This window comes from Morchella importuna (assembly GCF_003444635.1).
Source record: "Morchella importuna strain M04M26 chromosome Unknown Morimp01GS057, whole genome shotgun sequence".
Classification (NCBI taxonomy): domain Eukaryota; kingdom Fungi; phylum Ascomycota; class Pezizomycetes; order Pezizales; family Morchellaceae; genus Morchella; species Morchella importuna.
Genome location: NW_025763454.1, coordinates 52,536 through 76,482, shown reverse-complemented (window position 1 = coordinate 76,482; position 23,947 = coordinate 52,536). Strand labels below are relative to the sequence as shown.

General features: G+C 46.3%; 2 protein-coding genes across 2 annotated transcripts; both read left to right on the top strand.

Annotated features, from left to right (window-relative positions):
* Positions 1 to 2,794: 2,794 nt before the first annotated feature.
* Positions 2,795 to 7,348, top strand: LAJ45_11127 (uncharacterized protein; the record flags this gene model as incomplete). The annotated part of the gene is made up of 3 exons (XM_046120638.1): positions 2,795 to 3,146; positions 3,243 to 7,258; positions 7,319 to 7,348. 3 exons carry the CDS (start codon positions 2,795 to 2,797, stop codon positions 7,346 to 7,348), a joined length of 4,398 nt encoding a protein of 1,465 aa, XP_045966161.1.
* Positions 7,349 to 17,314: 9,966 nt separating this feature from the next.
* Positions 17,315 to 17,827, top strand: LAJ45_11126 (uncharacterized protein; the record flags this gene model as incomplete). The annotated part of the gene is made up of 3 exons (XM_046120637.1): positions 17,315 to 17,485; positions 17,630 to 17,711; positions 17,808 to 17,827. 3 exons carry the CDS (start codon positions 17,315 to 17,317, stop codon positions 17,825 to 17,827), a joined length of 273 nt encoding a protein of 90 aa, XP_045966160.1.
* Positions 17,828 to 23,947: the final 6,120 nt, after the last annotated feature.

Genomic DNA, 23,947 nt, shown 5'->3' with positions numbered 1-23,947 from the left:
ACTGTAACATTAAAGAATGTGGAGGGGGAACTTTGCCGATTGGCTACGCTCTAGTACAATGCCACTGCCAATGCTGCACGGTAATTGATGTGCAGTAGAGAGGTGTTTATGCGGGAGGAAACAAGGCATTGGAACGAGAAGTGGTGGAATAACGCAGTACAGTGGGTGGGATTGGGAGTGGGTTATCATCACATCTTTCTGACGGACAAATGAGCAATGATTTTAACACTGGCAGAGTACCTGGGTGGGTGGATGGATGGCCGCGATAGGATCTTATATCATCAATTGCAAGATATCAGGAAAGGGGCGAATGGAGGGGGGGGGGGGGGTGGAATAAGGGGCTTCTTTGGGCTTCCATTCGTCCTCCCGAAGAAGACTGCAGACAGTAGCAGCAGTTCAAGGGAATGTTACAGACAAGGAAACCCCTACCCTTCATCAGCACTCCCTCATCATCAAACAGAACAGGGCAGACAGAAAGAGAGAGACCGCAGATAAGCAAAAAGAGGCGCTACAGCAGATACGGTACCGTAAGCGGCTCTCAGATAAAATTTGAGTCTTGGCCTTTCGCCGCAACCGTAACAAGGTCGAAATAAGGTAGGGTTGACGGATGCGCCGTATCCGACATCCGATGGGGGTTTTGGTGCCAAGCGATTACGAATCAACCAACGTCGTTACAACGCCCTTGTTAATTCTTACCTGAGCATAGCGGATAGAAGTGATTCCGAAGAAGCTTCTTCTTTTTTTTGCCTTCTCTTTGGACCCTGAATCTATGATGCTTCGTCATGAATGGGTGGAGCTGTCGAAGCTGGAAGAAATTAAGCTGAAGGGAAAAATCAAGGTACTTATGCTCTTTGGGACGGTGCTAGTATTCTAGGTAGGGTGCCAGCTATATACCAGAGCTACGAAAAAGGTCAGATGTTTTGTGCAGCAGCAGGTTTTCTACGTATCTCTGTGGAAGGGAGGTAGAATCAATCTGTAAATTGGATCTACAGAGCACAACAGCCACACGAGAAATAGAGTGCCCGATATCTGTCCGTCTACACCTACCTACATACAGCATGAGCCGAGGAGGAGGAGGAGGAGGAGGAGGAGGCATAGAAAAATAGATACTTCTTAGGCGAAATGTCAACCTCTCCCTGGTCCCCCTGGTCCATGCGCCTCGAGTTACGTACTTTTACAGCAACCCCACCCCTCCCCATTTCCCGTGCCCGTCGGGCAGACTTCGCTCCACGAATGCCTGTATGTCATCGCCGCGCCGGGGAGATTTTTGGCCGCTGGGTATGTTTTGGGCTTAGGGCAGGGAAACTTCCGACTCAGCAGAGAGAAAAAGCTTCGCCGCCTTATGAAACACGGATAGGAATTATCCGTGGTGCGCGCTAGTGACGTTTGTGGCTGCTTTGCTTTGTTTACAGGTGGGCATGTGTGCGTGTGTGGGAGATAACCGGTTATCAAGCTGAGGGATCGGGATTGGAATTCTGGATTTGGGACAGCTTGACATTGGTCACTATCAAAAGCAATTGATGAAGTAGGAGCTTTGACCACGGGCCAACAACGAATGCGCTCAATCAATTGGTATGTAGATACCTACCTGTATGTAGGAATACGAATTATAATAAACTCAGTTAATATGCATAGAGCTGCCATATACCTCCCAATTGACCTCTGAAACCCCCCAGGGAAGGGAATTTTCCGTTATCCAGATGTCACTCCCGGAAATCTGATATCCCGAGATCTGTTACAGGAACAATTGAGAACGTTAGATTGGCGCGGGTGGGTTACGTCCCTTTGTATGTATGTACTTGTGTGTATGTGCATGTATGTGGTAGGTAAGATGTAGCTATTGCGGATCATAGAAGCTCCGTTCTATGGGCCATGGGAGTGTATGGATGTATGAGGTTGATCATGGGGGGTTAGCTTTGGTTGGTTGACTCAGGTACAGTGGGATGTGTAATATTGGGTATGACTACCACTATGCTTTTCTGGGTGTGGTGGAAGAGAGATTGTTACTCATGGTGGATATCACTACTCATGCAGGTTGGTGTGTGTTCGATTGATTCTTCTCTTGCGGCCGATAAAACCCTTCCCGAATCATAAGTCAGCAAGGGTCCCCTACTAATTATCAACCCTACCCACACCAAGCCAAGCTAGAGATGATTGGCCGAAAGCCGCCCGCAGTCTAACTACATGCCCTTCATACAGCTATTCTACCTTGCATGCATGCAGCCAGCCTCTTTTCCCGCTTCTTCTTCCTTGGGGCTTCGGATGTGGTGTTCCCGAATTGTTAGATCAAATCTCATCAAAAAAAAATAGAGCCCACTATGGATATGGATGTGGATGTGCTTGGTAAATTCTCTCGCTTCTGGGGGCAAGAAAGTCTGGAACCCCCCGTATCCCCCGTACCACACCCCCAGTATGACTGTTTCTCACAACCCCCCCGTACGAGGACTATGGCCATGCTCTACATATAGATAACCTCTTCGCCCTCCTTCTTGTCGATTTCCCTTTCCTTCCTACTTCATCTTTCCATTCTTTGCTTCTATTGCATTGCAGATAGGTGGTTTTGGTTCTCCATCTAATTCCTATCACTTATTTTATTTAATTGAAATCCAACTCGTTCACTCTTTAATACCCGGGGAGAATAGCCAAATACCTCTATCAGCTACCTAAATCAACTACCACCCCTAATAATTCACAACCACATTTATATATATACCACACACCACATATATATATATAACCAGCAACAATTACCACCAGCATAGGACAACTTCACACGCCCCCACCCGCAGCAATCATGTCGGAACTGCCACCGCACTCAACGGCAACTTCAACCTCGGGCGACACAATCGTCGACGACATTGAGACCAGCCGCCAGCAGAACCCGCGTGGAGACTCAAATTTGGGTCATGGCGTCGACGTTGCCGCCGCCGAAGCGGACTTTCAGGAGCTGAGTAGGCAGCTGTCGGGACTGTCAAAGACGACGAGTAGGCACTCGCGCAGACTGTCGAGGACCCAGAGCCACAAGGGTGGTGATCCGGAGAAGTTTGCGGAGGAGGAGGCCGCGGCGCAGCAGTTTGATTTGGAGGGGCATTTGAGGGGTGATGAGAGTGAGGAGAGAGCTGCAGGAATTAGGCCGAAGCACATTGGTATGTTTGATTATTCTTTCTGGTGGCTGTGGTTGTGGTGTTGGTATTGTTATGAGTAGTTTTGAGTAGTTGCTAATCAGTATTCGGCAATAATAGGTGTCATCTGGCAAGACCTCACAGTATCTGGTATCGGCGGTGTCAAGAACTTCATTTCAACCTTTCCCGACGCAGTTATCGGCTTCTTCAATGTTTTCGCAACCGCATCCTCCATCCTTGGTCTCAACAAGAAGGGTCGTGAATTCGACATTCTCAATGGCTTCCGTGGTGTTGTCAAGCCCGGTGAAATGGTTCTTGTCCTCGGACGTCCTGGATCCGGGTGCACAACCTTTTTGAAGGTCATTTCCAACCAGCGCTCAGGATACACAAAGGTCGACGGCGAGGTTCTCTATGGAAAGTTCAGCGCAGATACATTCGCCAAGAGGTATAGAGGAGAGGCTGTCTACAACGAGGAGGACGACGTTCACCACCCCACCTTGACTGTTGGGCAGACTCTCGGCTTTGCGCTGGACACCAAGACCCCCGGCAAGAGGCCCGCGGGAATGTCAAAGGCAGAGTTCAAGGACAAGATCATCAAGCTGCTCCTCAAGATGTTCAACATCGAGCACACCATCGACACCATTGTCGGTAACGCATTCGTTCGTGGTGTCTCTGGTGGTGAGAGGAAGCGTGTCTCTATCGCCGAGATGATGATTACCAAGGGAACCATCTGCTGCTGGGATAACTCAACTCGTGGTCTCGATGCCTCGACTGCGCTCGACTATGTCAAGTCCCTCCGTATCATGACCAACATCTACAAGACCACCACCTTCGTCTCACTCTACCAGGCCTCCGAGAATATCTACTCCCAGTTCGACAAGGTCCTTGTTATCGATGCCGGAAAGGAGGTCTTCTTTGGTCCTGCTGACCAGGGTCGTGCCTACTTTGAGGGTCTCGGTTTCTTGCCCCGCCCTCGTCAGACCACCCCCGACTACTTGACTGGGTGTACCGACGAGTTCGAGCGTGAATATGCCCCCGGCCGCAGCGAACGTGATGTTCCTTCCAACCCGCAGGCTCTTGAAGAGGCTTTTCACAAGTCTCCCCACTACATCCGCCTCAACCAGGAAATGGAGCAGTACCGTGAGCAGCTCCGTGCCGAGAGCTACGAGGACTTTGAGGTTGCTGTCACTGAGGAGAAGCGCAAGGGTGCCAACAAGACTTCCGTCTACACCATTCCCTTCTACTCACAGGTCTGGGCGCTCGCTCAGAGGCAGTTCTTGCTCAAGTGGCAGGACAAGTTCTCTCTTACTGTTTCCTGGATCACTTCTATTATTATTGCTATCGTCCTTGGTACTCTCTATCTCGATCTCCCGAAAACTTCTGCTGGTGCCTTCACTCGTGGTGGTCTTCTGTTTGTTGCACTTCTGTTCAACGCTTTCCAGGCCTTCTCTGAGCTCGCTTCTACTATGATGGGTCGGCAAATTGTCAACAAGCACAAGGCATACACGTTTCATCGGCCGTCGGCATTATGGATTGCGCAGATTGGAGTCGATCTGATTTTTGCGTCGGCGCAGATCATGGTGTTCAGTATCATTGTCTACTTCATGTGTGGCCTTGTTCGGGATGCTGGCGCTTTCTTCACCTTCTTCTTGATTATCATCTCTGGGTACTTGGCTATGACACTCTTCTTCAGAACTGTCGGTTGTGTCTGCCCTGATTTCGATTATGCCATGAAGTTTGCGGCCATCATTATCACACTCTTTGTCTTGACTTCCGGATATATGATTCCCTACCCTGCTCAGGGCAAGTGGGTCTCATGGATCTTCTACATCAACGGTCTTGGTCTTGGTTTCGCGGCACTCATGATGAACGAGTTCAAGCGTTTGACGCTCACCTGTGGCGCCGAGTCGCTTGTTCCCTCTGGTTCCAGCTACAACAACCTTCTTTACCAGACCTGCACTCTTCTTGGTTCCACGCCTGGTTCTGACCAGATCGATGGTGGCTCTTACATCTCGCTCTCCTTCAACTACCAGCCCAAGGATCTCTGGCGCAACTTTGGTATCATTGTCGTTTTGATCGCAGCCTTCCTTGCAGCCAACGCCCTTCTCGGAGAGTACTTCTCTTTCGGAGCCGGTGGAAAGACTGTCACATTCTACGCCAAGGAGAACGCTGAGCGCAAGTCACTCAACGAGAAGCTCGAGGAAAAGAAGCAGCGGAGACGCCAGAAGACTGAGTCCGCCGCTGATGATTCTGGTCTTAATATTGAGTCAAAATCAGTCCTTACCTGGGAGAATCTGGTCTACGAGGTCCCTGTTCCGGGTGGTCAGCTCCGCCTGTTGAACGAGATTTTCGGATATGTCAAGCCTGGTCAGTTGACTGCGCTCATGGGTGCTTCTGGTGCTGGTAAAACTACGCTTTTGGATGTATTGGCTAGCAGGAAGAGTATTGGCGTGATTACTGGTGATGTTCTTGTTGATGGTATGCCCAAGGGTACTGCTTTCCAGAGAGGAACTTCTTACGCCGAACAATTGGACACTCACGAGCCCACCCAGACCGTCAGAGAGGCACTCAGGTTCTCTGCTTATCTTCGCCAGCCATATGAGGTTTCCAAGGAGGAGAAGGATGCTTATGTCGAGGAGGTTATCGCGCTTTTGGAGATGGAGAACATTGCGGATGCTATCATTGGTGACCCTACTTCCGGTTTGGCTGTCGAGGAGCGCAAGCGTGTTACTATCGGTGTCGAACTTGCCGCTAAGCCCCAACTCTTGCTCTTCTTGGATGAACCTACCTCTGGTCTCGACTCCCAGTCCGCCTTCAACATTGTCCGTTTCCTGAGGAAGTTGGCCAAGGCCGGTCAAGCTATTCTGTGCACCATCCATCAGCCGAACGCCTCCCTCTTCGAGAACTTTGACCGTCTTTTGATGTTGCAGCGTGGTGGTAACTGTGTCTACTTTGGTGATATCGGAAAGGATGCTGAGGTTCTCTTGTCGTACTTCCGCAAGCACGGTGCCCACTGCCCCCCTACTGCTAACCCTGCTGAATGGATGTTGGATGCCATCGGTGCTGGTCAGGCTCCCCGTATTGGAAACCGTGATTGGGCAGACATCTGGAGGACATCTGAGGAACTCGCAAACGTCAAGGCTGAGATTGTGCGCATGAAGGATGAGCGTATTGCAGATGTTGGGAACAACCCGGTTGTCGATGAGAAGGAATACGCTACACCTCTTGGTTTCCAGATCAGCATGGTCATGAAGCGTACTAACCTTTCTTTCTGGCGTACTCCCAACTATGGCTTTACCCGTCTCTTCAACCACGTCGCCATTGCTCTTCTCACCGGTCTTGTTTTCTTGCAGCTCGATAATTCCCGCTCCGGCCTCCAGTACCGTGTCTTCGTTCTCTTCCAGGTCACCATCTTGCCGTCGCTCATTCTCGCCCAGGTTGAGCCCAAGTACGATATGGCACGTCTGATTTTCTACCGTGAGCAGTCATCAAAGATGTACGGTCAATTCGCCTTCGCATTGTCCATGGTCGTCGCCGAGCTCCCCTACAGCATCATCTGTGCCGTTGGTTTCTACGTCTGCCTCTACTTCCCTCCCGGTTTCAGCACTGTTTCCGGCCGCGCCGGCTACCAGTTCCTCATGGTCCTCATCACCGAGATGTTCTCTGTTACGCTCGCTCAGATGATTGCCGCGCTGACCCCCAACGCGTTCTTGGCCTCGCTCCTTAACCCGTTCATCATCATCACCTTCGCTCTTTTCTGTGGTGTCACGATTCCCAAGCCCAACATGCCCAAGTTCTGGAGGTCCTGGTTGTACGAGCTCGATCCCTTCACCCGCCTCATTGGTGGTATGATCGTCACTGAGCTTCACGACCTTCCTGTCACCTGCGCGGAGCTCGAGTACAACACGTTCTCGATCCCAAGCGGCGAGACTTGCGAGAGCTATGTTGGCAAGTTCATGGCCGCTGCTCCCGGGTACATCAGGAACTTGACTGCGACCGGATCTTGCGATTACTGTGCTTACAGTGTCGGAGACGAGTTTTACTCACCTTTGACGCTTTCATACGATAACCGATGGAGGGACATGGGTATTCTCATTGCTTTCTGTGTGTCGAACTTGATTATTCTGTTTGTAGGGGTAAGTTATCATTCATCCTTTTTCATGATTATTTGGACAGCTCACTAACATCCATTATAGTCGAGATATCTCAACTTTGCAAGACGCTAAATCTTTGTTCGGTGGAGAGTGGTGCGGGTTTCCTTTGTTTTTATGTTGAAAATAGACGGTTATATGTTTTTGATGCATGATTCGACGGGTCCTTTTCGGGCTGGTTTGTGGTGGGGGGACTGGGGGGCGATTTATCATACCCTTCCTTATTTATATTCTTCTTTTTTGTTGGTTTCTTTTCTGGACTTTCTTTGTGGGAGCGGATAGAATACGGCTTTTTCTTTACGGATTTTTATTTCTACCTTTTTTTATACATAGGGCGGTGGTGTGGTGGTGAGGGGAAGATTAATGGTTTTATGAGGTGGATACGTACGTATGTAGTTTGTGGAAAAAATTAAATAGGCATCTGGTAGCTGCTATATATCGTTCTTTGGCTGTGCCGTGATAACGTGAGCTATGTCTTGGTGATTCACAGGGATGTGAAATGGCGGTGTTGTGGTCGCTGTTGTGGTTAGCTGTGGCGTGGGAGTGGGAGTGGTTTTTTTGATCATTGATAGCTGTAATGGGAACCCTAACCCTGTGGAAGTAGTATGTAGCTAGTGCGGGAGTGGTGCGTGAGGAATAGTGGGAGTGATGCGTTATGCGTAACGGTGGCTGTTGTAGTGTAGTAGTTATTAGGTGTGAGACGAGCTTGGGGGATGGTAGGGGCCCCTTGGTAATGTGTGGTGTATCGTTTCTGGTTATGATTTGATGCAGCGGAGGTAATGGTGCGGAGGGTAAGGAGGGGAAGCCAAGCTACTTGAGGGACTAGGCACATGTAGTAATCGTGGCTCCGCGATGGAGGATGAAGAGGATAGGATAGATGGGGGGGGGGGGGGGTAGAATACACACCATCGGTCCCACCAAGGATGTGTGAAGGCGTGGAATAGCCGAATCACTGATGTAGTTTAAGTGGCTCTGTAGAGATGTAGTCAGTCCATCGATCCTTTATCACCGTTCCTGCACAGGAATGGAGCAACAAACAACAAATTATGAAATATTCAACCTTTCCATGAAGTTAAGTAGTAACTAACCAGCTCGTGGGGTCATTTCAGTTCGTCTACCTATATGTAAAGATAGCCATGAGATTTTCAATGGTGAGGTCTCGGTAGAAAGTGTGGACATGAGATATCACTCGGTTATGTTTATCTCTCGCTACTGCCTGGCGGAGTCTGTTCTCATGGCCGGAAATGAATTAAAGTCGAAGGTATTTGTCGAGTTTGTTGGTTTTGTAGATGCATCAATTGGTGGGAGTCGATTGTCGATGATGGGAGGTTGCCGACGGTGGAAGGTTGGGTGATTTTTGATGGGTTAGGGTTATTATTGTTTTATATATTTTTTTTTCTTTTTTCTTTTTGATTTCATGGAGAGGACTAATAAATTTTCATCGTATCCGTTGAGTTTGCCATGTGGGATAGTAATCGATACTGATGTGTGCGCGGTTTCTTTACGGTAAGACCTATCACTCTATCTCTACGGACTTCCTATATTTTTATCCGGGGTCTCTTCAGTCATTCTGGAAACTGGAAGATGGCCTGAGGGAATTATCCCTTACGGTTTATAGATGCCTGGCCCTGCAAGATGAATCACCGGGGATCACTCGCAAAATTTCTCAAGTCGTTGACTTCTTACTTTATGGGTAGAAGCGAGATATTAAGTATTTTAATCACTAGGTACACTTGCAGTAAGTCTATTCTACCAGTGAATGGCCTAGAGAAAATTCAGCTTAACGATTTTTAACTACAACCACATTTTAGTACTTTAGCATTTTCTATTACCAACCAAAATCATTATAACGATAACAAAAAAATTTCACCAGGGTTTACCAACGATTCTGACACTCAAGAGGATATATACATCAATGGATCCTTCAAATGAAGCAATTCTCACAACGTCAGTCCTTCTATGTTTTGCTAAAATTTATAGGCTTGACTTCGATCATGGAATATATGCATTCCATGAGTCATAAAAGTAGGTTTCGACTTCTACTTATTTTGGTGTGTAGGTTTGCGAAATAAAAATAAATATAGTGGCAGTCTCTAAAATATCTTATCCACTTTACTATAGGGAAAAACAGATGAAAAAAAAATCTCAATACTGATAAAACTCACGCTTAACATTGATTGATTAATAATTTATTAATGGTATGCAGCCCGTAAGCTACTCAAGCTTAACGCATTATTAAGTGGAACTTTCCCAGGTCATTCACTGGCGGACTAGTCTTGCTACGAATGGATGAGTGTGACGGGCCATTAGTGAATAGTCCGGTTCTATCTCCGAAATTGCTCTATCCTTGAAGGCTCCGGACATATCTAACGTCTGTAATAAGGAATGTGCCAGCTACATGCATTATATTAGCATGCACAATCCGAAATTAATAATACTACGTACAGTATCCTTATCCCTATCTGGATCTATGGAGGCTAGCTGCAGGCCATTCTTTCCACAAACCATACAGATACCTGAGGGATTTATTGCGTCACCGAGGTCGTAGTCACGAGGCCTTTGGTCCAATCAGTGTATTTCTACATAGGGAAGTCTGGCTGTATTTGAGTCAGAGTGGACTTGGTCTGTCTCAATGGTTCTTTCTTTTTCTTTGGATGTGCGCCTACAGTAACACTCCATCTACGGTATTAATTCAAGAGATATAGGTGTGGCGTGCTAGACAGCTCAAGGCGAACAAGTCATCCTATCGAGGGTTATCAATCTGAAATCGTTTATTATCTCGTTGGTATTTACCTAATCTAACCGGCAATTTCTTGTTCCGTTCACGGTCATCAGGGTGTTTCAAATAGCATGATGAGTAATCAGAATATTATTTATACCGAGGACATTTCATGGCTAGAACACAGCCACTTTCCAAGTTTCGTCGGAAGGAGCCTTGTCCGCACACTCTATAACATCTATAGAGTGTAGTATTACTCTCGACCGAGCCGGATGGTGCGTGTTAAATGCTTTTTTAACTACAGCCCTCCATTCTTCGTCAAAAGGCCAATGAATATTTGGATTCCTTCTACTATAGAACTACTACGTATTCTGAAATGGACCAACTAAAATCGTCGTACAGCCTCGTTTAGGCCTATGAATCGCACAAATTATGAAGACTAGTCTAGCCCAGATTCGCAGATAAACTTCGACAGGGTACATGTATGTCTATGTATATCTCGGCTCAACTTACCTGTTGTTTGGGAGAAAGAATGCTATCATCGGGCATCTCTTGAATACATAAGTATGTAACCTATCTCAATACCGCGTAATGGAAGCAGAGAACTAAAGCCGGATACATCTTGGGCCAATTATAGTGTGGTCGACGAGTCGAGTCCGCTCGAGTTCACGGCTCGAGCTTTGTACTCGAGCAAGGACGAGCAGGAGGGGCCACGAGCAGAGCTTTCACGAGCACTTGATAAAAATCGACTCGAGTTGCTCAAGCCTTTTAGTCATATATGATCTTAGCATATGTTGATAGATCAAAGGCTACTATGTCAAATTGGAACCGAAGACCTGTTTTTCGCAAATATCATTTTCAGTACTTTGCCTGATTAGGCACTATGTAGGGTATTAAACATATTTTTTGGGGGACTCGAGTTCCCTCACGGGCACAGGTGATCTCACGAGTCGAGCAGAGCAGGCCTCGCAAATCAACGAGCTCCTCGAGCCAATCCTCAAACTCGACTCGATTGGGCTCGTCGACTACACTAGCCAATTATTGCTTCAGTTTCAAGCAAAGACATACGGTTATATGGGCAGTCTATGAAGATTCCTTAGAGATTTACTCGAATCACAATCATCTTCAGCTTAACTATAGCATTTGCCTACCTTAGTTGGATAATTCAGATAGCACCTAAGTCATAGGCTATCACTCTGTTTACTTGGTTATGTAATCAGATATCCGAAGTCCTTCGATCTACATTGATAGAGTATATCTTATAGTCACGACTAGATTTATGTGTAGGGAATGTATTATGCGGATGCTTTCGAGTTTCTACATCTCTCGAGCTTTGCGCCATGAACTAAGAGGGCACGTCAACCTTTAAGCTTATCTTATAATTTCTATCATCTAATAGGTATATAATTATAACCTGCATATGCAGTGTGCTTTTATAGTCTTCTGATTGGTTCGTTGGGGGATGTTTTTGTTTCGCTTGAAACACGTTGTGTTGGATATTAACATAGGGTATTGTGCTGAGTGTTGTTAGAGTGTTAATAAGGTTTCTACTGGTTCTAGGAATCGATTAGTAGTTCGATTTTAGCGGCTTGGTGGCTGTTAATGGGGATATACCTGTAGTTTTAATTGGAGAAATTGTCTGACCTATCCATTGATATATCGGGGATATCAGAAAAGGCACATATTGACCAGAGCAGATCTAGATATAGTGATGGACTTTGCCTGCCAGGAGGGGTCGAGGGCCATGCAGCGGCCTGAGAGCCCCGACTGACAGGTAAATAGAGAAATAAGCCGCAAAGTGGTTTACCTGTATACTGGACTGATTGATATACATATAGTACCGGCCGAAGGCCGGAAACTACTTGTAAGACTTATATATTCGTCTATCCATTCGAGCAACGGTAGTGTCGCCGTTGATTGAATTGAAATCACAAGGTATCACTCGGTACACACTACCTTACGAGTCCCTAATAGGAAACAATACGCGTAAATTTCTTGGCGAAACCTCCGGCTTGGACCTATATCTACATCGGGCCAAGATTTGGGCCGGTATAGGGGATGAGAGGCGTCCGTAGGGGAAACTCGGGGAGTGAAAACGCCGATATAAATAAATATATTGAATCCAATAGTATCACTCGGTTCCTCATTGGAGTAATTGATTACTTCTCTTTGGTTCCCAATGCGCTAGACAACCGTGCAGATATATGTGGCGTAGAAGAAATTTCCAGCATTCCCACCCCAGAGACTTTCTCACACAAAACTCATTTCTTCAGATGAGACAGGTTTATATGCAGCTGGGAATGATGAAGGCACTACGAGAAGCGCAAATCTTACGAGAATACGAGAGATCTAATATTGATCAAGAGAATTGAATCATGATAAGTGTTATCTAAATCAACTGCTTTACGTACAAAAAGCCGGTCGGGGAGGGAACCCAATGCTTAATTGGTCACACTGTTGGTTTGTTGGCCCTAAGATTGTCTTAACCGGCGTACCGGTGTATGGGATATATACCACATCGTCTCTTTCACGTTCGCGGTAGGTATGTACAAACGTACCCGAGCAACCAAAGACTGTGCCCAGATCTAAATTCAACAAATAATCCCCTCGCACTGAGTGCCGTCGTTTTAAAAAGATCGACGACCCCAGAAAGCCTGTTCGCTCGATCAGCACGCGTTGCACTGAAAAAAACAAACCATCCTAAAGAAAGCCGATTCAGTCCGCAACTGCTGCATTCAAGCGGTCCAGAGCACACCATGAAGGACCCGAGAAACAGAGAGAAATATACAAGAATTTGTGAATCCCTACAGCTGTTCACCGCCACTCGACGCATGCTGAAGGAAAGGGCAAATCGGGCCAACAAAAATAACAAGAAGGTAGAGATCACGCAGACCAGACTACCCGAGCCACGATCGAAACCCCTATGAATTACCGATTGTCAGTGTTCATCCGCTGACGGTGAACGACTATATTTTATTCGCGTAGTAAGGGGTAAACGTGCATGAAATCATGCGTCTGTGTCGGGGGTGAAGGAGTTTGTCGCTGTCTTACCTTGTTTGTGGTGCGGAGACATATGCACCGGCTTAAAAGCTTGACCCGTTGTGTTGCAAGCATCGAGACTCGGGATTTGGCAGCCCCCTCAGGTAGTAAGCAGGTATATGGGCAGCAAGCTGTGACAAGGCGGCGCGCTTGGTGGTAAGTGCGCTCTAACTTGACGTAGCTGGGATCAAGGTGCACATCCTATATAGCTAACCGTTCTTTAGAATGAGACTCATGAGTTGAAATCTGGATCTGCATATCCTCTACTCGAAGGGGCTTATAGCGGTTGTTAGCGATCGGGAGTTGCAAATTGAATGAGAAAAATGTGCCCTCAAATTAGAGCTTATTCTAGGCATTCAGTATTTGGTCTTATTATGGTATGGGATGGGACCACAGATCGATCAGCTGATGCTTAATGCGTTCAAGACTGCGTTAAGCAGTAAGATCTAGATGCAATTGATGGCATAGGAAATCTTTACCAGAAATCATCCCTTGAGCTGGCCATTAGAGGCTTTACCTCAATCCGAAAACGACCAGAGGTCTCCCTAACTATACGAGAAGTGAATATAGGTATCCATAAGGGTGTCTATAGTCTATCACATCCTGCAGGCTTTTTCGATCTAGGCCTGTGTAAGTGGAAAATACCTCAAGCTCAAGGCTCATTGTAATTGCGGTTTTCAGCAGGCATAAATAAACCAAATAGCAAAAGAAATGTTAGTTTCACTCGATCTGAATACTAAATCTATATAAAACTACTATTATAGTATAATTTCCACTTGGCTATGACTACATTTAGGTATACGAGGGTAGATGCCACAACTCGATGTTTGTGATCCAGTTGTTCGAAGTTTATGGTTCAAGGTATTAATTGCCCGTCCCTCATTGCGACATTTGGTATTTCATGGTACTACTGGTGGAATGTCGACTAGATCTAGACCACCGATCTATCGCAAGTTACTAGTAGGTCTATACTGGTAGTTCAATTGGCAGGTGCACCTTAGGACTATCGGGGAAAACTTTCAACGACACCGACTGACGAACAATTCAAATGACAAGGAAATGACAGGCCAGACATTTTTTGACCTCTTCCAACCCGTATAAAGTTCTAAGTCCCAAGCCGGTTCTACTTCGCACAAAACCTATAGTCTCGAGGTTCTATTATGATTTGTTGGTGATACAACTGTCTCGAAAACATTTGTTTACCTTGTTCAGCACCGACCTGCCTTTGTCCTTGGGGTGTCTGATCGTCTCCAGAGGGGATCTACCACAAATACAAACTTACAGATAAGTGGGAGACACTGTGTAGAATAGTCTCATGCAGCAAGGCGCGGAATATACACTCAAGCCTACCCAGAGGATGAGAGGCTTCGGTTAAGGCGTTTGAAACCGCAAACTTCCCTAATTATCAAGCCTCTATCATCATCGTAGGGCTTGAAAGAATTACCGGGAGAAATTAATCTTCTCTGTATTGTTGGAAGAAAGCAATACTGTCATTTATCACAGTCATCGTCACCCCGAGTCAGGTAGAGTTCACCATAGGCCGGGGGATCGTGATGAAACTCTGATTCGAACGAAATGATGACATGAAATGCGGTATTACTGGGCTTGGGAGATAGTAGGTGTAAGCACTGAGTAGGAGCTGGGTTATTCCAAATGTCCAGATAAAATTTGGGGGTGACCTTTGGGAGTAGGAGGTTGTTTCGTCAAAGTGTGGAAAAGAGTGAAGGCCCACGAAGAAGCCAGAAAGCATCCTGCCTGCTTCGCTGACGCACTCATCCTGTTCCCACTCCTACTCTCCATATCCCAGACCACGTAATACCAGGCCAAGAAAAACCGGATAACTTGATCATGGGCCGTCCAATCAAGATCATTGGCACCTCATGGGATCAACTTTTCGGCCGACATACTTTCAAACACACAACTCGCGAACGAAAAATACCTCACGCCCAAGTCTCTCGGCCGTAGAGACTCTCTTCAAAGACTGAAAGACTATACGTAAGTTCTCGGCCGCGAGAGCCACATATTACCGAGCGCCAAGCATCACCCCCAATCACTCACTCCCTATATCCAGCCCGAAAATCCCCAAATTAACCAGCTGTTACCCGTAGTAGGTATCTTGGGTACCAACACCCAGGTACCCGGCCTCTTGCTATCTATTGCTTCGTGTCTCAGCGGGGGTTTTCCCTCAAAAACGCCTTGAATTCCCGAACTCAGTTCTAAGCGACGGGGACGAAGACGCATATCCCCCCGGGCCCGACCCAAAAGATAGCTAATATGAGTGATCTGGTAAATAGGAGTGGCAATATAGCTAGGGATGAGGTGCAGTGCATGTATGTGTGTCGGTTGTTATTTATTTTGATTTGATGTTGATTTCGAATTAGATCAGTCTGTCTACCAAGACATCAGAATGATCGTGAGCCACGTACTATATTGAGATTTATCAAGGCAGTCTTCCAGCTGAGCCCGTAACCAGGGATATCTTTGCCGCGGTATTGGTTCAAGAGGCAGATTGATACGAGTGTAGTTACGTCAGTTGTATATTCTCAATGCGAGGCGTTCAAATATCCCTCCCGAGGCCCTAAGTACGTACTCCTCACCTGTCAATGCGCCTTGGTGCGTAAAAATATGCTTAAACAGGAGCTAAAAATGACAAAACCAGGGCATATATTAAGATGGTAGTTAGACCGAAAACAAGCATCGCTATATAGCCCAAATGTGAATTTTGTCGCAGACTTTGGCTAGATATAGCCGGTTGCTAGGCTAGACTTGTCGAAATCATTGACACTCGCAGTATAGCCTATTAGTACAGTAAAAACAAGTGCTTTCGATGAATACGATATCAGTTTGCGGGGGACAGGGGGTATATCCTCCGAGACATATTGACAGGAACCGGGCAAGCTGAACAGTTAGAGAATTATATTCTCCCTTTGTTGATCCTGACACTCGTGCGGTTTTCTCCGTCTTCACTTTCGATATCCGTCATTAATACACGCCACTGTAGCTCTAAACTCCCTCGTGATATCACGGAATTTCAGCGTTATCGGAAAACGAACAATTATTCGGTATATGTCCGTTGCCAAGAATCATCGTTAATCACTCACATTCAAATTAACTATCACAGCACCGAGGTACCTAAAATAGGGAAATCTTTCCTGTATGTGGCCATTGATATTATACGAGGTTGACGGCAGTTGCCTTATTAAAGCTTTAGAGAGAAAACACAGGGATCAGGTAGCGGGGGAGGCCAGTGCAATATCTATCAGGATAGAAATTTCATTAGAGGTGAGATCTCGTTAACTTAGAAACCCCCTTGAGGTGTAAGGTACGTACGTTTTCGTTACCTAGGGAAAGAAAATTAAGGTAGATATATACACGACGTGGGGGCTGACATTATTTCTCCCGCTAGCGATGTTTGTATCAATCTCCCAAATAAAACATCTCTCAGACCCTAGTTGGCTGCACTGGACGCCCTTCGTGTAAAGTTTCACGATCTTCTATAGTCTATTTATGTTTGACATATGTCGGTACGACGTTCCTAATAGTATTGAAACTAGCAGATTCTGTTCAGCTCGAACTTTCGACACGGAGCGTGTGCACGAGGTGAGGCAGGGTGTTCCGAGTGACTTGGTATGTGCGGAGGGTCGTCCTTAAGCAGTTTTAGTTGGAGCTATATCAAAAACGCAGTACAAGAACAGGTAACATCCTGGATAGGTAAGGTAATAGAAGAAAGAAAAGCTGTCGTTTTTATCGACTATGCTTGCAGAATGGTTGATCTAACGTTCATGCATGCGTATGGAGGCTTTTCCCGCTCATACTGCTTTGTTGTCTGCGGACGACTCTGTGCCGGCATATACTATGCAGGGCAGTTAATTTAGATCGAAACCATATGGCGAGAGACTAGGCTTGTAGGCATTGATCAATTCTCTCCCCACCCACCCCCCTTCTTGTGCAGACGTAGTAAAATTCTCGAAGCAAGTGGTCGGAGAGCGCTCCTAATACGGCCAATGCTTACGTTTACGGTTAAACATTACTCCGCCGCCACAAGAACCAGAGGGGAAAAAAAAACTTCAAACAGGTTCTTGAATAAACTCCCTCAAAACATTCCCAGTCCTCTGGGTGCTTTGAGACCTGAAGCAGCTGTTGTAAGCACTCAACTTCATTGATGTATCATGTATGACTTTCCCTTTCCTCCGACGCACACTATTCCCAGCAAAAAAAAAAAAAAAAAAAAAAAAAAGTTTACAAGCCCTACATCTATGGTATGCAAGTGGGTATCTTTCCAAATGAAACGTCAGCTCTTGCTCGGTTCCATCCAAAATCCGTCAATTTACATAATAGCAATTACCATCTCGTCGATAAGAAACCCGAGTTTTGCAAGCCTCGATAGCGAGCGAGTGGGCTGGCACGTTGTTGTTGCGGCGGTGATCCTAGGCTTCGTCCGCTCCTTGAACCAGGTACATACTATACGTCCGTTACCAGTGCCACATTCTGGGTTGCGTGCTGCTGGGGGCACGCCAATCATAAACTCCATTAATTCACAGTTTGCAGAACCCTCCTCCCATGGTATCCCCGGATTTTACCGTTTTTGATATGAATAGGGTGGCAAGGCGGGCAACATTAACAGACTCGCGTGCCATTCCCTTCATGAAGGGCATCCGAATTATATATCGGTGAATATCGGTGAGTTGAAATGTCTGCGCATCGGTTTGTTTCGCGATCTCGTCTCCCTTGTTTGAGACCTCGCTAGCTATATACTGAGTAGTTAACTAGCCGTAGCTGTTATGTACTGGAAATGAAAATATGCCCCTTTCCTGAATTCACCATCTTCCACACCATGTACCTGTTTGTCGAGATTCTTCTCCGCAAAGATGGGGATGGAAGGGTTCGCTCAAACCATGAAGCAGCAACACCAGAAAAACGGCCTACCCCTCGAACCAAGAAACCACGATGATCACAAGGCAGGGTCTCCCCTTCCCCAAAGCAGTATCACTATCCCTCATGTATACCCTCAAAGGTAATTTAGAGGCTGTTGTCCCGACGTAGTGGTAAATTGACAATAAAACTAGATCACTTGCCCCGTCCTCAAGCTAAGTTTCTGGGGTTTTGGTACATACTGGATATACTGGGTCTCATTGGGTCGCGGTACTTCAGTAGCAATAGAGGGCCTACTCAAACAGTTAGTTCTGACTATGTTTAGGCCAAAGCCTGCCTATTAAGACCCACTACCACATGCGCCAATCTCTCTGAATAGAAATTCTGGTCCAAGTCGGTAAAGCTTAAAAGTGCCAATATAGTACTATCGACATTTCTGTTTTGTCGATGCTTGGGATGCTGGCCTACCATATGCATGCTCAAAGAGTTGTGCAGTAATCATTACCGACATATACCTATGTACGCTATCCAGCCTCACCTCGCTACTGGTCTGTTCCGTGGTACGTGGTAGAGGCATATAGAGTAACTTGTTTTAATAGAGAGCACAGACCATGTCAAACTCCCTCCCGTTATGGCCAGGTAAGGGGCTCAAATTTTTAACAAGGAAGGCCTGAAAAGAAAGACTGCACATATCTACATACAGATTCTGAATACGTATGGATTTGCGCCATTTGGAGCATTAAACCCCCACCTGTACGTACTCGGGTGTAGCAATAAGAACCAGAACATGCAAGTGAAGAGACTGGGATTATTTGTATGGAGTGGCGCCGCTCTGCCATACAAATAACCTCATGGCATGTTCTGGTTCTAACCCTTGTACCAGAGTACATGTGCAGCACGGAAAACTGAGGTTTTCCGGGCTGAGGATAATTAATAGTACCACTGCCATCCAACCGGAAAATTATATCCGGAGCAAATGGTGAAATGAGCGACGATCCTCCTACAGCGCATACTCGTAGGTAGTACTCACTCTCTCAACTTCTCCCCCATCCATCATGATCATGAACAATTTTCAACAATGGTTCATCCCACTGTAAATCGGAACTGGGGTGGTAGATTCTCATAACCGGCATATGCATGTCGGTAATACGTCGGCCAGTGCATAAGCAAAAGACCTAGCTCCCGGTAAATCTTTGCCCTTTGCGGACTTTCATAATTGGTTGGTCTGTTGGAAAGAGGAATGGATGCGATGAGATGGGCATTGGGATCTGCTATCTCTTGTTGTATTACTCGAAGAAGTATATGGACCCTACCAACATGATCCGCCGTTTGTAGGCACATACCCAGGGCAGGTAAAAAGTACCGGACAATGCAGGTTTTTGGTTCACCAATGGGCGCGCGTGCTAGGCGTGAACTACTGCAAAAAAAGCCCAGGGACAAAACTTGCATTGTCCGGTACTTTTTGCCTGCCCCGAGTATACTCGCGTACAGCATAAAGAACCAGAAAATGCAAGTGACGAAACAGGGATTATTTGTATGGAGTGGCGCTGATCTGCCATAAAAAATACGCATCTGCACCTTCTGGTTCTTTTCCCTACACGCGAGTAGTACACCCGTGTCTAGAAAATTCCCGGATCCTGCACCATAGCAACCAGACCACGACCAAACACCAGCACGAAACCCAGGGGGTTTTCTTAAATCTATGGCTCGAGAAGCTATGGTGGGTAGGTGTGTAAACTTCGGCGTTTACAGCCAATCAATCTATAGAAATTGGGAGATCTACTCTCATAATGGTACTAGCGCCTAGCCTAATGGTGGAATTTTCTCTAATTCCCATACAAAAAAAGTTCCTCTGAAGTTGACACACCCACCCCCTATGCCTTCTCGCGCCATAAGTTGAGGAAAAGATGGCACAAGAGGCAGAGAAGGCCTCATAGTGTAGATGAGTTATAGAGAGCTGCTGTTGAGGAGTGGGGAAAATATCCCCCAAGAAACCTTTGATGTATCTTGAGTTCATAGTATGCCCAGGGTGAATCAGAGTTATGAGGCAAATGGGGGCCACACAAAATAGTAGTTTTTTATATTTCATTTCTTTACTATCTAATTATGCCATAATTCCAATTTCATGTCTATTAAATATGTGGTTGTTGAGGTTGTTATGGTGCGGGATCCGGGAATTTTCTAGACACGGGTGTACGGGTATCAGCGGGTCATCGATGGGCCATGGCATGGCATTCACGTGTGCTTGATGTCGCACGGGAGCTGTGAACTTCGGTGGTGCAAGGACCTTCAACCTTACCCTGGAAGGTAAATATAGTGTCATAAATTCCTCTGATATATGTAACTATTTCTATAAAGATACCATACGTAGAGTCGACATCAGGAAGCAGTTAGTTAGTTAGTTGGGCTTAGTAGCGATATCTGAATCATGGAGTTAAACGCGAGCTCCTTTCGCGGGGTGCCCAAACCCAAGTACTCGGTGAATCAACCGATATACCACTAGGATTTTCTGAATTCTGATATCTCCACTTTTTCTTCCTCCACCCCCACGGGGGTATATTCTCGTGAAAACCAACAGCTGGTCGGATGCTGTATTTCCGGCCCTCCCTAGTTAAGCTAAATCCTGGTACGCCGACGTAGGTACCTTGGTGGTGCGCTGCCTACAACACTGCCCACAAAAAACGATATCAGAATGATCGTATTTTAAGGATATACCTAGCTTCTGCCGCCGTAGCTCTACGTTTTATTTGTTGCGAGTGTCAAAAAGAGCATCACTTCAAGGATCCATCGTTGCCTTACGCGCAGTCAACGGTAAACCAATTGTACGGGTCCGGAGATATACCCCCAACCCAAACTGTATGCACATGTAGCAGGAATTCAGGGCTGCTGCGATGTGAGCGTTTCACGTTTTTCTAACCCTTGAGCTTCAGCCGCGGTTGTGCATGGCGCCCACGATCATTTCGAGGATACAAACGCAAGCGAGAGAGAGGAATATGACTAAATGTCCCAAGTAAGCAAGAATAGGGCCTGGAAGGGCACCGCTTGAACTACTTGTTGCTGGTTTTGGTAAACCCAAATATGTAATCCAGGTCAGCTCCATTGTCGTCATTAACTCTAGATCAGGCCCAATACCTAATAACATCCTTACTTTAATTTCAGTCCACACATCGGATATGGTTCGTGGTGGTGGTTGATCTAATCGTAACAATCGCTAGGGCTTTCTCTTGTAGTTTCGCTGAGAAGGCCGTCGTGAGGTTAAGCTCTTTCAAAACCTCCGATATCGCTATCGGCAGTTTAAACTTAGGGCATCCCTATATGATATGCGGTTATATGTTTCAGCTCGTGTTGCACGTGGGGCAGACCGCGAAGCTTGGTCAAGGCCAATGACTGGAAACGCATAATATCTGCTGTACATGAGATCTTGCGGAAATCTCCGCGGGAATGACGGAAATGAATCCTTAGTTTCCGAAAGAAAGATATGTAAGATATGTAATTTTGTTTAGGATATTTGATTGGTTGATTAATAATGTTAGCTTCTGCAATGATCAATTAGTAGGCGGTCGAGATCTATGAGTGATGGAAATCACGGATATCTGCTGTCAAGCACTAGTAAGTATCGAGGTTTCAACTGCTTAGTCTCCGCAGATTTCGAGACAAATTAAACCTCATTTAGAAGCCCGTTGGTTTGAAACGTTATTGCCGCTCGGGAAGTGTCTGGAATCAGAGTACGATCGTCTGAGGCCATTGCTCATTCAGGCCCATAGAAGAGCCCAAGGTGTTGGTTCTTGTTAGTGAGCCGGAATGATTGAACATAAGTTCCGTTAGCTCGAGGGCGAACCTTGGCACGGACAGAGGTAAGACACAGCTCTTGGGTGAGTAAGACACCTCCTTACATATGGCACCTTGAAGATATCCTTTTGATGTGCCGACTCTCCCCCGACTGTCTTGAATGTCTAGTTTTTATTTGCAGCGTCAAGGGTGTCTACTCTAATCCGGGGGAAAGGGGATATGGTAATGGGATGGCCTGAGATGACATGATGAAGAGACCCAATCATTCAGCATCCCCAACACCGACCGACCCTATTCTCAGCAACTGTCCCCGAACCCCGCTCTTTCGTCACAGTGTAGGTGGGTGTTACAGGAATATGTCCAGATCCTGGTTGTGTTCCCGCAATCCTATATATATGTGTATTTTAAGTTAACGTCAAAAACATCATGATACCTTCTAGGGTGGGAGATACATAGGTACCCCTGCAAGATACCTCCCGTGGCTGAGATTCAGTACCATCAGCCGAGTGAAAGCGGGAAAGATCGCGAGTACACTTTTTTATTTTGAGAAGAAGGGGCTAAGTACATGTAGTTAATTATAACCTCGTAGCTGTACGAGTGAGCTGAGGTGATTGACTTACGACTGGTATGCTGCTGAAAAAAAACACAATACGACACTACCAGTACTTGGCGACCGAGATCCGAAAGTAGATCAAGTAGATAGTGGGTCTGTCACTATTAGTTAGAATTCAAATATTATTATAAAAGCCAAGTAATAGTAAATCTAACTGGTGGGGGAGGGATCATGCATAGAAGCAGCATGGAAGGAAGCTAGAAAAACGCATGTGTCCGCCCCCTTCTATTTCTGGTGTTCCGACCCTTTCGGTTTAAAATCTGACTGCAATCTGTGCATTTCCACCAGAGTGTCCCATTTGTACTCTAGAGTACGATATCGATGATGAGTGTCCCCACTTTTTGTTGAGTGACACCCGGGGTTCTGGCTAGAGTACTGACGAGTAAGAAGAACGATCTGGACAGGAGGGGGGAGACTAAGCTACCGCTCTGATCAGATTCGGATGGACGTGCAGTACGTTTTCTGTCGGTTGTGTCACCTGCGGGAGAAACAATGCTTGGAGGGGGATCGAAAAAAGGATGGTGTGGTGTGGAGGAGGCTGAACCTGGAATTCCACAGAGAGTTTTCACACCTTCCCCCTCGTTTCTTTTTTTTTTTTTTTTTTTGTGCGTGAGCGTGAGACTTTGTGATGTCATGCATCCTGCCCTGGCCCTCGGTACCGATGATCGGTGATATGTAAGTAGATAGAGGACATTACTGGACCAGCCAGCCAGCCGATGTAAAGTAGAGTACTTTACTAGTACTCTACACACTCGAATCTATCACCTATTTTGGAACAAGTTACTCCATCTACGCTGACCGAAAAAAGATGTTACGCACCACGGTACTCTATTCTCTAAGAGCTTTAGGTCTAATAAGACCAGCGAAATCTGCTACCAGAATAAGTCATAGCTCTACTACATGTATCCCTCCGCTCCTCCCATGATCCATGTTAAACGGTCTCCATGACAGGTCGAGTTCAATCTGTGTGCGGCTTACCTAGAGTATGTATGTGATGTGCGTGTGTGCAGTTCAGTACTGACTACCTACCTAGAATACTCTCTGTCTCACCTGGCAAAGAAAAAAATATTTCACCCTCACCAACGGTGGTTATATTCATACGTCGCGTTCTGTCTTAGCAGTCGTTTTATCCCATCCAGCCATCCATTGATTCTCCCCCGATCGTTTTAATATTTACCAGCGGTAAGAAGTGCATTACCGAGTTGCCGACGGGCGCCCGGCGGTTTAGTCGTGGGGGAGAGAATATTCCTTTTGGCCGGGACAGTACGGTGAGAATGAGGGAGATCGAGGAGGAGGAGGGGAGAGAGATATAATGTCTCTGTTTCAGGGGAATTCCCAATTGAAGATCTACGGTTTAGAGAGGGACATAATATTACATGTGTGGGTGCTGTACCGGGTGAATTGCAATTATTACCTATCGCATGTAGGTGTAAGTATGTACATCTACCTATGTAGAGTACTCTACTCGACGTTTCCGAACACGACTGCTATTGCATACCATACAAAAAAGCGCCAAATCCACCTCTTTGTATTTCATGCAATAATGGTCGTGTTCGGAAATGCTATGAAATTACGAGTACTGCAATAGTTATAATTGCCATGTTGTGGAGCCGCGAGCTACAGCTTCGGGTGGCACGGGAAA